Source organism: Astatotilapia calliptera, chromosome 12 (assembly GCF_900246225.1).
Source record: "Astatotilapia calliptera chromosome 12, fAstCal1.2, whole genome shotgun sequence".
In the NCBI taxonomy this organism is placed as follows: domain Eukaryota; kingdom Metazoa; phylum Chordata; class Actinopteri; order Cichliformes; family Cichlidae; genus Astatotilapia; species Astatotilapia calliptera.
The window spans coordinates 35,182,388-35,194,948 of record NC_039313.1 but is presented as its reverse complement, the minus strand read 5'-3'; the positions used below and the strand labels follow the sequence as shown (position 1 = coordinate 35,194,948).

General features: G+C 43.5%; 1 protein-coding gene across 1 annotated transcript in view; it reads left to right on the top strand.

The window, feature by feature from the left end:
• smarca2 (SWI/SNF related BAF chromatin remodeling complex subunit ATPase 2) overlaps positions 1-12,355 on the top strand; it is a 59,147-nt gene extending 46,792 nt beyond the window's left edge. The window contains exons 29-34 of the mRNA XM_026188496.1: positions 2,989-3,209; positions 8,246-8,351; positions 8,749-8,850; positions 9,149-9,278; positions 9,745-9,878; positions 12,210-12,355. Coding sequence (XP_026044281.1) covers positions 2,989-3,209; positions 8,246-8,351; positions 8,749-8,850; positions 9,149-9,278; positions 9,745-9,878; positions 12,210-12,245 — 729 coding nt within the window. The 3' untranslated portion in view covers positions 12,246-12,355. The remainder of the gene's footprint in view (positions 1-2,988; positions 3,210-8,245; positions 8,352-8,748; positions 8,851-9,148; positions 9,279-9,744; positions 9,879-12,209) is intronic.
• The last annotated feature ends 206 nt before the right edge of the window (positions 12,356-12,561 follow it).

The following is a 12,561-nucleotide window of genomic DNA, read 5'->3' as shown; positions in this document are numbered from 1 at the left end:
AGTACTCTTTAATAATATATATATATATATATATATATATATATATATTAGGGGTGCAACGATACACAAAATTCACGGTTCGGTTCGATACTTTGGTGTCACGGTTCGATATTTTTTCGATACAAAAAAATGTTCATGCATTTTTAATTTGTCATTTATTAAAATTATAAATATATATTTTAACTCAAAAGTACAGTTTTTAAATTTAACCCTAACCCTTGTGCGTGTTTTTTATTTTGACAGCGAATGCGCACCTGCGGACCACTTATGTGCAGCCCTGGTTATTTAGCTCGTCATATTGCAGCCACAGAAATTCTTTTGTCCATGAAACCATAAAGCTGCACTTTCTTTTTGCCTTATAGTCTGATTTGTTATAACTTCTCCGTTTTGTGGTAAGCTTTTCTTTGGCTGTCACTTCTTCACCCTGACCTGTCTTATTTGGCTCAGCAGAACTGAAATGCTTTTACACACTCACTCACATAAGCTCAGCGATTCTCTGCGCGATCAACCTCTCACATGTTTAAGCTGCGGGAGATTTCACTTGTCATGTTTGCATAGTAAGCTAACGATTAATAAGACGATGTCAGAGGAATTGGTGCACAAATTATCATCACTCACAGATCAGTGCTGTCGCTCTCTATACACAGTTCGCACGATTGCAAAGTGAAAGCAAAAAAAACAAGCGCAAATTCAAACGCGATTTCAATATGTCACATATTGACAGTGGCTCACCGATGCCAATGACATAATTACCCAGCTACATTTCTGAAAGAATGCAAAAGCATTGACATATATTTTTCGTACAATAGCCCGACGGGCAGGGAAGAGAGAGATTTTTGTAGCCCGACTGGAAAGATCGCTAGCTCCGGGACGTCGGGCTAGCGATATTGCAAGCCCTGTATCTGATTGAGGAATCACTCATCTTTGGAAAAGAGAGTTTATTATAGAGAAATGGCTCTTTCCAAAATAAAAGCTATACTATCCGCTTCTTCTGGGCTATATTCTCAGCAGCATAAGGAGAATCATGTGCTAACAGCTGTCTAAATGACTCGGCTAAAGTTAGTAGCATGCTTGTTGTTTTTGTCTTTGCACTAGGATGATGTCGGCGTAAATGTGCAGTCATATTCGTTGTGTTCCCACTAGTGCTTTCAGGTTAATCTCGTTGAAATGACCTTAACGCGACAACACGGCAAATCTCCGTTAACGAGCTATCGCCGATCGCTCCGTGCATGGGGCTAGACGGCCAACACGTTAACAAGCTAACTGCGCTAGCACACTAGTTCACACCAATGTAATTGAGCATTGCATGGCACATCCAACATACTGTTTTACTTTAGTCCATGACTCGCTTACCTTCAGGGTCATACGTCACATCAAAACCAAAATAATTCCAAACGCCAGATCTGAATGAGGTTCAATTTGCTTGTTGCAAGTAGAGCTTAACTTCTGTCTCGCTAGCTTGCCCTGCGCTCTTCCTTCTGACTATGCTGTCTGTGTTGAGCGCTCAGTGGATCTGCGCTGGACAGTGCAGCCTAGGCGGAGTAGTCGAACACAGATTCACTGAGCGCTCAACACAGACAGCATCGTCAGAAGGAAAATTGATAAAATAAATTACAAATGTTGTATTGTTCGATACATATGCGTACCGAACCGAAACCACTGTATCTAACGGTTCAATATCGATACGAATATCGTTGCACCCCTAATATATATATATATATGCAAGTAACAGTTTAACCTAAGTCTCATTATGGCTGCATGCTGTAGTTTTGCTTGATTTGATGCTAAAGGCACCGATTCACACTCAGCAAATAAAGTGTGACATGTTCCCTGGAGAGACAAACTCAGATCTGTTTTATTGACTTTAGCTCAGTTCTGTGGGAGAACGAAAATAGAAAGAAGAAAGTTTCAGGCCAAGGTGAGAATATATTGAAACACTGTCAACTGAGTTTCAGACGAACGTTAATTAAAAGAAAACGACTTAAACCTTTAAGCAATATAACAAAGCTAGAGGTGTGATGATCATAGAAATCGTTTGTCAGGGAGCAAAGCATCCCCCAACTCAAATGGTTTGAGTCATATAAAATATCAACAAGTACTGAGTGGATTTCAAAATATGAACGTTGTGTACATTAACAGGCCTGTTTCCAAAGGCAGTCTTTGGCTAAACCTTTTATTCAGTTCAGTTGTATTTTATATAAATTCAGTTGAATTGATTGCAGTGAATCAAAAGAACAATCGCCTCTCTGCACTTTATGTTGTGAGGTTAAGAACCTAGAGTAACAAATCACACGGCCCTCTATGAGCACTTGGCAACAGTGGGAAGGAAGAACTTCCTTTCAACAGGAAGAAGCTTCCAAGTGAACCAGGCTGAAGGATGAGGGGAGGGAGGCAGGACAAAAGACACACTGGGTATGTAAATATTTTACAGATGAAGCTGTATGATTAAAGGGTCCAACAGCTGATGGGTATTGAATAGCGGGGTGCGACACAAAGGATGCAGTTTGGCATGGTTTTGCTTAAATAAGCAGGGTCTTCCTGAAAAAGGTTTCTGCAGTCTGGCAGCATATGTTGCTCCAAAATGATTACATAGCTCAGGCCTTCAAAAACCTCTCGCCGTGGTTTTCTGTACCTCTGTGCTTTAATACATCAAGAGCTTTTCTCCTAGATTGCTCCGAGGAAACTTAACAAATCAAACATTTTGACACTTTTCATCGACCTACAACAAGTTGTGTGGCTTTCCTTCCTGTTGTCTCGGAAAACGGACATTTTTCAGGTCACAACAGATCATCATTAAACAGTCATTAATGATACTGGGTTTCAGAGCACAGTGCATCCTGCCCAATGTGAAAACACTGTTGGTCCTACAGTGTAACAGCATGCACCACTGATAATCTCTGAATCTTTGCAACGAGAATTGTTTTTGATTGTTGAGATCCTTGCTGTAGGTTTGACCTCAGCTCCGCTGTGGCTCTTTTCACGTTTTAGGCGATTGAAGATGGAAACCTGGAGGAGATGGAGGAGGAGATCCGGCTGAAAAAGCGCAAACGCAAAAGACGTCAGGACAAGGACTCCGGCAGAGAGGACGGAGGCGCGAAGGCCAAGAAGAGACGTGGACGACCGCCAGCAGAGAAGCTGTCCCCCAACCCGCCCAAACTCACCAAGCAAATGAACGCCATCATTGATACAGTGATCAACTACAGAGACGGGTGAGATCATCCAGAGACTTGCTGCATGTTTGAGATAACGTATCATACAGTTAATATACCAGCAATTCATCTTTCCATTGTACAACCATTCAGGAAAAATAGCATCAAACAGGTGATTCACATCAAACAGGCCTTTTGGGATGAATGAAACGAGTCTAATAATTGGCTGGATGATGTATATAATAGCTGATCTGATTAGACACTCTAGTAACTCCGTGTTCAGTGTTATTTCCATAGCATATAACTTATGGAAACACGTTATAAAGTTGAGTAGAACATTAGCTAAAAGCCCTGTGGTTATAGAGGAAGGTCCAAATAGGTTCTTACCAAATGAGAGGACTTTAAATAAAGCACTGCCTTATTTTTCATTTCACAACAGCAGCATTAAAGCTGTTAAAACTTTAATTACAGTTGTACTCTCTCCATTCAGAGCGGGCCTTCTGAAACACTAGACAACCTTCTTATGCATATATTTATTTCTTCAGAGCTGTGCAGCATAATTCATTTAGCTCCGGAGCTGCAAAGAAACACAAGAATGCGTGCCAGATTACATTTGGCTGTCTGAAAGGTACAAATGCTTATAGGAGTGGAGCAGTGGGCTTATCCTGTGGAGACTCCGAGGAAGGAATAAAATTACTTACATAGCAAATATAGGAGGAGGACCCTCCAGTCTTGGGGTGACTGGGACTAACACCTGATTTGTAGCAGAGGAAAGTGTTCCTTTAAGTTCTTTTATCAACACATATTAAGGTTTTGTTTTTGTTGTTGTCTTTTGTTTGCAAGCGAGCGAGCTGCTGCTGTCAAACTTAAATCGATAGATTGGCCAATAGATCATCCCGTGGTCATCGATATCCAAACCAAGTCCCTCATAAAGGCAGCAGGGACGGTGGGGAAACCAACCGGAGGAAGAGCTGATTCAGCATGTGTTAAAAATCTAGCTAACGAGGAGCTCGGTGCTTGAGGAGCGTCACCCTCAGTACATGAACTGACCTGAGAAGGTTAACTTGTCGTGGTTACAGTAAAATTTACGTTTGCATGCAAAAAGGTGGCCCCGTTTGTGAGAGTGTAGCAAATAGTGGCGTGACTATCCACTGGAAAGTACAGCCTTCTCGCTGGTCGGCACGGTGAAAATGAGCAGACGTGAGGTAATGTCTGAGAAACGGGAACCTCGCATTGGTTCTTCCCAACAAGCCAAAGAAAATAAGTGTGCGTCTGATTTGTTGTGTCTGGATACTTTCTCTTTTGCCCACATGCAGAGTCACGAGCATGCATCTCCCTGTGACATCCACCCATGCATGACAGAACATATGCATTTGTGTTCACGTTGCTCTGAAGTGCACTGGCTCACTGCTCGGCTGAAGCTTTTCCAGGAAACTGCTACCTGCCGTTCCAGAAGTCGAATTCTTTCCTCTCCCTGTTGATGGTTGTTCTTCCCAGAGCATCTCAATCACGACTCTGGCGCTGCTCTCTCCACACTTGACTGGGGCAGAATTTGAAATTTCCAGTGCAGGACTTTGGATCCCTGGGTTACAGTGATGTTTCCTAATAAAACAAAGTGTGACTCCGCATTGCTTAAAGCAAATGCGGGCGGAGTTCAAGCTGTTGCTGGAATGTAATAAATGCTTATCTCCTCAGTGGAGGCAACAGCAGCATCCAGGAAACAGGTTACGGCTTGTTTGGCAACACCTGTGGTTTCCAAGTATGATGTGTCACGCACAGAACAATTGGTTTCTAAATCAATAGTTTTTCCATCAAGAAGCTTCACCGTCACATTTCCACTCCAACCCCAGCTCTTTGATGGGAGTCAGCAGTTGAGTGTGTTTCCTAAAGTCTTTGTTGCTGGGCTTGATAGGCGTCATACATCAAAGATATTAAACCCGTCCTGAACCCTCCGTCCATCCCTGTGGTTTCAGTTCACGCAGCACAGTCTGACGCACCGAGCTGCCACATTCAGGAGCCGTGAAGCTCAGCTGTTCTGCTGCTTGCGTCATTGTGACTGTTTTTGGCTGCTTTGTCGAAATAAAGTTATCCATTTATTTTCCTGATGTCACACACCGGACAGCTCAAGTTAATCCAAAGTGTTTAAATGTTAATTGTGAGCCCTTTGGATTCAGGCAGCTGAGCGAGAACAGTGGAAACGCTGTCCGATGATTGATGCTGTGGAACGTCATCTCTTAGTTGCTTGTATTTCTTCCCCTTGAACTCCTAAATTAATGACTGCAGATTTGAGATTTCAGTATTTTTCTTTCTGATTAAGAGCTGGCCTGGTATAAAATGATTGATGAAGCCACAAGGAGATCCTTAAAAATAATCCCACATGTTGAAATGTTAGTGTTTCTGCCAAGTCTCTGTACACAAAAAGAAGGGAAGTCAGTGCTGGCAGAATCTAACAGATGATATCGGACATTTGAGAGAAAAATGGCGTGTGTGCTTTCTTACAAATGCAGATGAGTTGATCTTAGTGACAGGAGCAAGCTGGGTTCTCCTCATCCTCCTTATCTCTCTTTTCTATTTTCACAAACTCTGGAGAAACTGCAGGTAAAGACGCCGCCGTCGGTCTTCGTGCACACCGTTACCGCAGGCTCACTGCTGCAGCTGTGTGTTGGATATCGCTTCAGAAGACTCAACAGATCTAGTTCATAATTATTGCCTTAAATATCATCTAGCAGGAAAATAAGTGGGTATTTCAGGGTGTAAAATACTACCGAATACTTTGAGTGAAGTTTGATTACTGCTGGCATTTTACTTTCTGTGTTCAGAGAGGGCCTCTGTACTCGGGGTATCTGTGAAAACAGCTCGCACGTCAGATGGTTTCAGGAGCTAACCTGTCACAGCTCTGCGCTTGCTTCGTTTTTCCTCCTGATCTCCAACTTCACTTCTTTCTGACTCTTGGCACTCTGAGATCCTTCCAACTGTTCTTTGCTTTGCTAACTTTAAACTCACCCAAACACTTGTTATTTCTGGCCATTTGATAAAGTAATATTTTAGCATCTGAAGCCCGACTTCTAATCTAACTGCTTTAAAATGTTTAAAATTGTTCCAGCTCTGGTGGTTTTGCTTTGGGGGAAAGCCAAAACCTCGCTGATGGGAAGTAATGTTTCTGTGTTCAGGAGAATAAAAGTCTTTGGTAATTCTTTTTGCAGTAGTCACTTTATCAATCATGTGTAGTAGAATATGAACCTCTCTGACAGGAGTGACGCTCCCACAGAGACCGATGTCTGCAGACACTGATGCTGATGATTGTGATCAGCGTAAATCACAGTAATTAACTTCTCCCTTCGTTAAAGTCATTATTAGTTCTCCTTTTTCTAAGTTTGCTGTTCAGTCTGACAAAATGTTATATCTCACTTCTCCATGTGCTGGGCCCTCAGCTAAAAGTAAAAAGACCCCACAGTGCAAGAGAGACATCGATACAATTAGATGATTTAATGTGAGCAGCACTTGGCGATAGTGGGAAGCAAAAACCTCCAGGTGGCTCAGGTATGGACAGCCATCTGCCGTGACCAGTTGTAGGGTCAAGAAGGAGACAATAGATCAGGGGTGGGCAACTCCAGGGCTCGAGGGCCGGTGTCTGCAGGTTTTAGATGTGTCCCTGATCCAACACAGCTGATTTAAATGTCTTAAAGCTCTCCAGAGGCCTGGTAACGAACTAATCGTGTGATTCAGGTGTGTTGACCCAGGGTGAGATGTAAAACCTGCAGGACACCGGCCCTCGAGGCCTCCCCACCCGGCCATAGAGAGATAAAAACAAAACACACTATGTGAGAGAAATGACAAATGCTGAGGGGAAAATAAACATGCATGTTTAAAAGAGGAGAGGCGTGAAGAAATGTCCCCCGGCAGTCTGAACCTGTGTCAGTGTAACTGAGGGTCACCTGATCCAGGTTTAACTTTGTGCTTTATCAACGTTTAAAGTGTCCAAGCTGGGAGCTGCTGCAGAGGAGAGGGGCCTGAAAGCAGAAAGCAATAACTCCCACAGTGATGTGGATCTTAAAATATTAATGGTGTCTCCAGTTTCAAGGGTCTCCAGTTTCAAGTTTCTGGGTGTGCACATAGACACAGACCTCCAATGGAGCTCTAACACCTCTGCGGTCTTAAAGAAGGCCCAACAGCGTCTCCACTTTCTGAGAATCCTCAGAAAAATGGACCTGAAGAAGGAGCTGCTGACCGTCTTCTACCGCTGCTCCATTGAAAGTGTGCTGACATATTGCATCGGTGTGTGGTTCTCCAGCTGCACCACAGCACACAGAAAGGCACTCCAGAGGGTCATCAACATGGCCCAAAAAATCATTGGACATCCTCTTCCCTCCCTGAAGGACCTGTACAGCACTCGCTGTCTCAAGAGGGCACGCAGCATCCTACGGGACTGCACACACCCAGGACACCGGGTGTTTAAGCTGCTGCCGTCTGGCAGGAGGTTCAGGCTGCTGAGGTCCCGAACAAATAGACTCAAGGACAGCTTTTACAACAGGGCAACAGCCCTGATCAATGTAAATAGCTGACCTGACTGGATACCTCCCTGGACTTTTTAGGGGGAGGTAACAATGTTTAAAACGATAACAATAATATTTATATTTATAACAAGGTGCAATAATAATTAATGTGCAATAATAACAGTGTGCAATACACATACACTTATTCTTCTTTTTTATACTAAGTTAATATACTGTGTTGTGTTGTTTGTTACGTTGTGATGTGTCATATCGTGTCGTGTTGTGTTATATGTAGTGCCGACGTAGGACAGTTTTTCCAATTTCATTGTACTACTGTACTATGTATGACTGTGCAATGACAATAAAGAGTTATCTTATCTTATCTTATCTTAAATGAGACCTAAAGTAACATTTACACCCAGTTGGTCTCGTTTTATTAGAAACACTACAGCAGTCTGACCGCAGCATCCGTCCCACGAGGCTTCCTGCGCTCGCTCTTTGTTGCAGCGCTGTGATGACTGTTGGTCTGTGATAGAAAGCACCGGCAGTGTTAGTGTGCAGTAGAGTTTGACGGCATACAAACTGCTGTTTTTGTTTTTCCAGCTCTGGAAGGCAACTCAGTGAAGTGTTTGTCCAGCTTCCATCCAGGAAGGAACTCCCAGAATATTACGAACTGATCCGAAAACCCGTGGACTTCAAAAAAATCAAGGTTTGTGATCTAAGATGATCCATTCATTTGTGCAAAGGAGGGACGGGTTAGCGGGAAAGAAAGGGCTGAAAATTATAACTCCAGGTCCTTTAATAGAAGAGAATACTCAGTAAGATGAGAAACTCCTTAAATGTATTTAAAAGATCAAAGAAGTTTCTGTTTGTGGTCATCTATTAGTTTTAATTTAGTTCCAACAGTTTTTGGTATTTAACAATCAGCTCTTTTCTCTGTTGCTCGAATAGTCCGGTAAATTCACCGTCCGTGGAGCTTCGTGTCATGATGGATTTGAAAGGAAGGGCAGACGGTGAAGCTTGATGTCGATGTAGTTTAAGGTTGTGCGACCTGTGTGGATGTAGGCGTCGCTCAGTGCCGCTGTTCTGTTTTTGTCTTTCAACAGGAACGTGTGAGAAACCATAAATACAGGAACGTGGGGGACCTGGAGAAGGACGTGATGCTGCTCTGTCAAAACGCACAGACCTTCAACTTGGAGGGATCCCAGGTCAGAAACCCTGCTGTGGAACTCTCTTCATTTTCCTGCTCATCTCCGGGGCTTTGTTGGTACTCCGGGACTTCTCTAGAATAGCTTTATATATTTATATATGGTTAGAATGATTGTGTGTAGGCGGGGCCAGCTGTTTGGTCGGTGACGGGCTTTCCCCTGAGAATCTTGGCTAGACGGAGCTCGGCGTTGCTTTGATCGGCTCCTGTTCTGTCGGACTCGAGCTCGTTTGCAAACACATGGTGTTATAGTTATTAGCACTGAGCTAGCCTAAAATGAACTGTACACCCCCCCGCAGATATACGAGGACTCCATCGTTCTTCAGTCTGTTTTCAAGAGCGCCAGACAGAAGATCGCCAAGGACGATGACAGCGATGACGACAGTGAGGAGGAGGAGGAGGACGACGACGATGACTCAGAGGCCGAGGGTGAGACGCACTTTGTGGCTACGCGTACCAACACACACACACCAGAGACCTTTGGTTGTCTCATTGAAATTCTTCTCAGTGCAAACCCGGCGAACGCTGCTTGGGTTTTATATTCATCGCAGCGGAGCCCCGTGCACTCCTGCTGACAGACGAAAGTGATGTTTTAGACATAGGAGTGAGTCATTATTAAGGGAGGACATTTATTGTGAAATGTTAAAAAGCATTTAAAACCACGAACTACAGCTGATGTGCAGTAATGACACCTGAGAGATTGAGTATCAACACAAATCCCTGACAGCCCTGCATTAGAAACGGCCTCCAGCATAAAAATCTACCATGTCAGCTAAACGTTCAACAAATAGTTTCGTTTCTAATATGTTTGGTTAAACAGGATGTCGTAGCTTTTATTCTCAAACATGCTGAAGGGAAGCGGTGCAAGACTGTTCACGTTTCTCCCGTGTTTCAGCCAAGTCAGTGCGGGTAAAGATCAAGCTGAGCAGGGAGGCACGCGGCCACGACAAAGGCAAGAAGAGGCAGAGCCGAGGGAAGGCCAAGCCGGTGGTCAGCGACGACGACAGCGACGAGGACCAGGATGATAATGTAGGTTGTAAAATAATTGTACTTATGTTGCCGACACAGGTGGTTCAGGTCCATCAGCAGCTGTTGGCTGGCATTAAATCTTCTGTAGAATAAAAGGATAAAAACTTGTAGTGTACTTATGTGAAACCAAATGCTTATGTAGATAATGACGTTCAGTTCGCTATATTTCCCGGTATTATCCGCCTTCTGCTGTTCAGCCTCCGCTTCACTCAGTAATGTGAAGTTAAAGCTGTGCAGGCACCACGTCTGTGCCCACTATCAAATACACCTTGTATCCTCCCCTCTCTCCTTTCTTTCTGCTCCTTTGTCTGTTCTATGCGGGAATAAAACCACGATGAGGCCACATAAACGCTGTTCTGTGGTTACAAACTATAGAAGTTTCTCCTGAAGTTAGCTCGGTGTTAGCTCGGTACAGCAGCAGGAATAAGGCGTAGCACATACAGGCAGCTTCAGCCACTCACACAGGGAAAAGCTTCAAAGTTTCATTGATCTCGTGGGATGAGATTTTGAAGATTTTAACTTCTTTGTAAATCGTCTGATGCAATCACACTCAAAGTCTTTGAAGACCATCTTCCAAATTCACTGTTTACTCTTATAGAGTGAGCTTCCCCTGGCTTTGGTCTCATATACCGACAGTCACAAAGCTCCGTGAAGCACCCTTTAATTCCTCGTCAGCTATCACGTCTTTTATCTGTGTTGATGTGGCGTTTGCCGCTCATTTAAAAGCCAAATCGCACATCTAAAGACCCAAAGGACCCTCAGAAGGATGTAAATGAGTCCTAAATATTTCTTAAACATGGTTTACGGAGCATGTTTGTGAAGCAGAGTGTAACAGGTGCATGTAGAAACCACACGTTTATATTCTCCATTTATTGTGCGATACTGTGAGAACGAGGTGATGTAGGACTTTCAGTTGATACCGTAGGTGAACGTACTAAAAATCTTGAATGAGTTTGAATCCCAGTGACCTTGACTTCAAGGTCAGAGGTCAACTTTTATACCATGGGTGCATCTACTGGGAGGCCGAGGGGTGGCCCTGGCACCTCACTGCTGCCAGCTAAACCTGATTGACTTACCCTGGTCAGAAGTTTTTTTTTATTTTCATCTATCTTTTTCCATAAATAATGAAATAATAATGGATTGGATTTATATAGCGCTTTTCAGGGCCCTCAAAGCGCTGTACAATGCCACTATTCATTCACTCTCACATTCACACACTGGGGGAGGCAGCTACAGTTGTAGCCACAGCTGCCCTGGGGCAGACTGACAGAGGCGAGGCTGCCATATCGCGCCATCGGCCCCTCTGGCCATCACCAGTAGGCAAGTAGGGTAAAGTGTCTTGCCCAAGGACACAACGACCGAGACTGTCCGAGCCGGGGCTCGAACCGGCAATCATTTTCTGTTACGCCCCCCTGAGGAAGAAGAAAACATTTCACGCCCCGCCCACTCTCCCCTGTCACTATAAATAGTATCATTTGTCTATAAAATTGTTATTATAAGTACATTTCTGCATAACATTGTATCCTTATTAACATTAAAGACAGCATAAAAGAAAGAAATATAGATCAACTTAAAACAAAGACTAACAATGTTGTTTAGTCTGTAACAGAAAGGATTTAAGTACATGTACTAGTACTGCGACTCTCTAAACTACTACAGACAAAGTGCATCGATTTGCCTGAAATATAAAAACATCCTTCTTCAAACTATAAACATTTTTTGAACCATTTGATTCTGAAAAATAAAATTAAACAAAATCCATAAATACATTTAAATATATCTGCAACATTAACTGCTCAAGTAAAGTACAGATCCTAAGAACGCTGCCACCTACTGTAGCGGATGTGCAATTACACTGTATGCCGGTCCGTGTTCCCCGGCGGGGGCACTATTTGAGAAGGACCGTCTTAGTGTATTTTTCAGCGTAAGTGAGCAGCTTACCTTTGTCCAGGTGTTGCATCAGTGTTTGTATTTATGATGCTGAGTGTTTAAGTGTCTTATGTTGGCTGAGCTCGGAGCCTTCACGTTACTCCGTGAATATGAATGCAGCGATTTCATCAGCTGTTTGCCGGCCGTGGTGGGAGCACGCTCTGCCCTGACGGAGTCTGTTCAAAGGACCGCCTTGTCTGACTCGCCTCACTCCTTCACTGCTCTCCTCGTTAGCCTCAGAACAGGAAAAGATGTGAAGACCGCCCGTCCCACCTCTTTTTCCTCCGGAGAGCTTTCTTATTTCAGCGTTGTTGTGTTGCGACAGGCCGCTCTGCCTCTCGTTGCTGCTTCGCTGCATCCTCTTCCTCGTTCTTAACACTCTTCTTCTCTTTGTCTCTGCAGGATCAATCAGACAAGAGCAAAAGTGATGACGAGTGACGAAGGAGAAGCAAGGGCGCGAGGATATTGTTTACAGCACTTAGAAACAAAGGACAATATCTTCCATTGCTGTTGTTCAGGTTCATGTTCCTTAAACTTTGCTCCGTGTGTCTTCTGTGTGTGTCTGTAGGGTGTATTCTCATCTCCCACCAGCTTAGAAATGTATTACTTACAATCGATAACATACAGCAATACCAATCAGCTTATATTTCTCTTTTTAAGACAATTTTGTAGTATATTTTTTAACTACGTGCTTTAACAAAACACAAAATGTACAAAAAAGAAAAACACACATTGGTCATCCTATTTGCGCTTT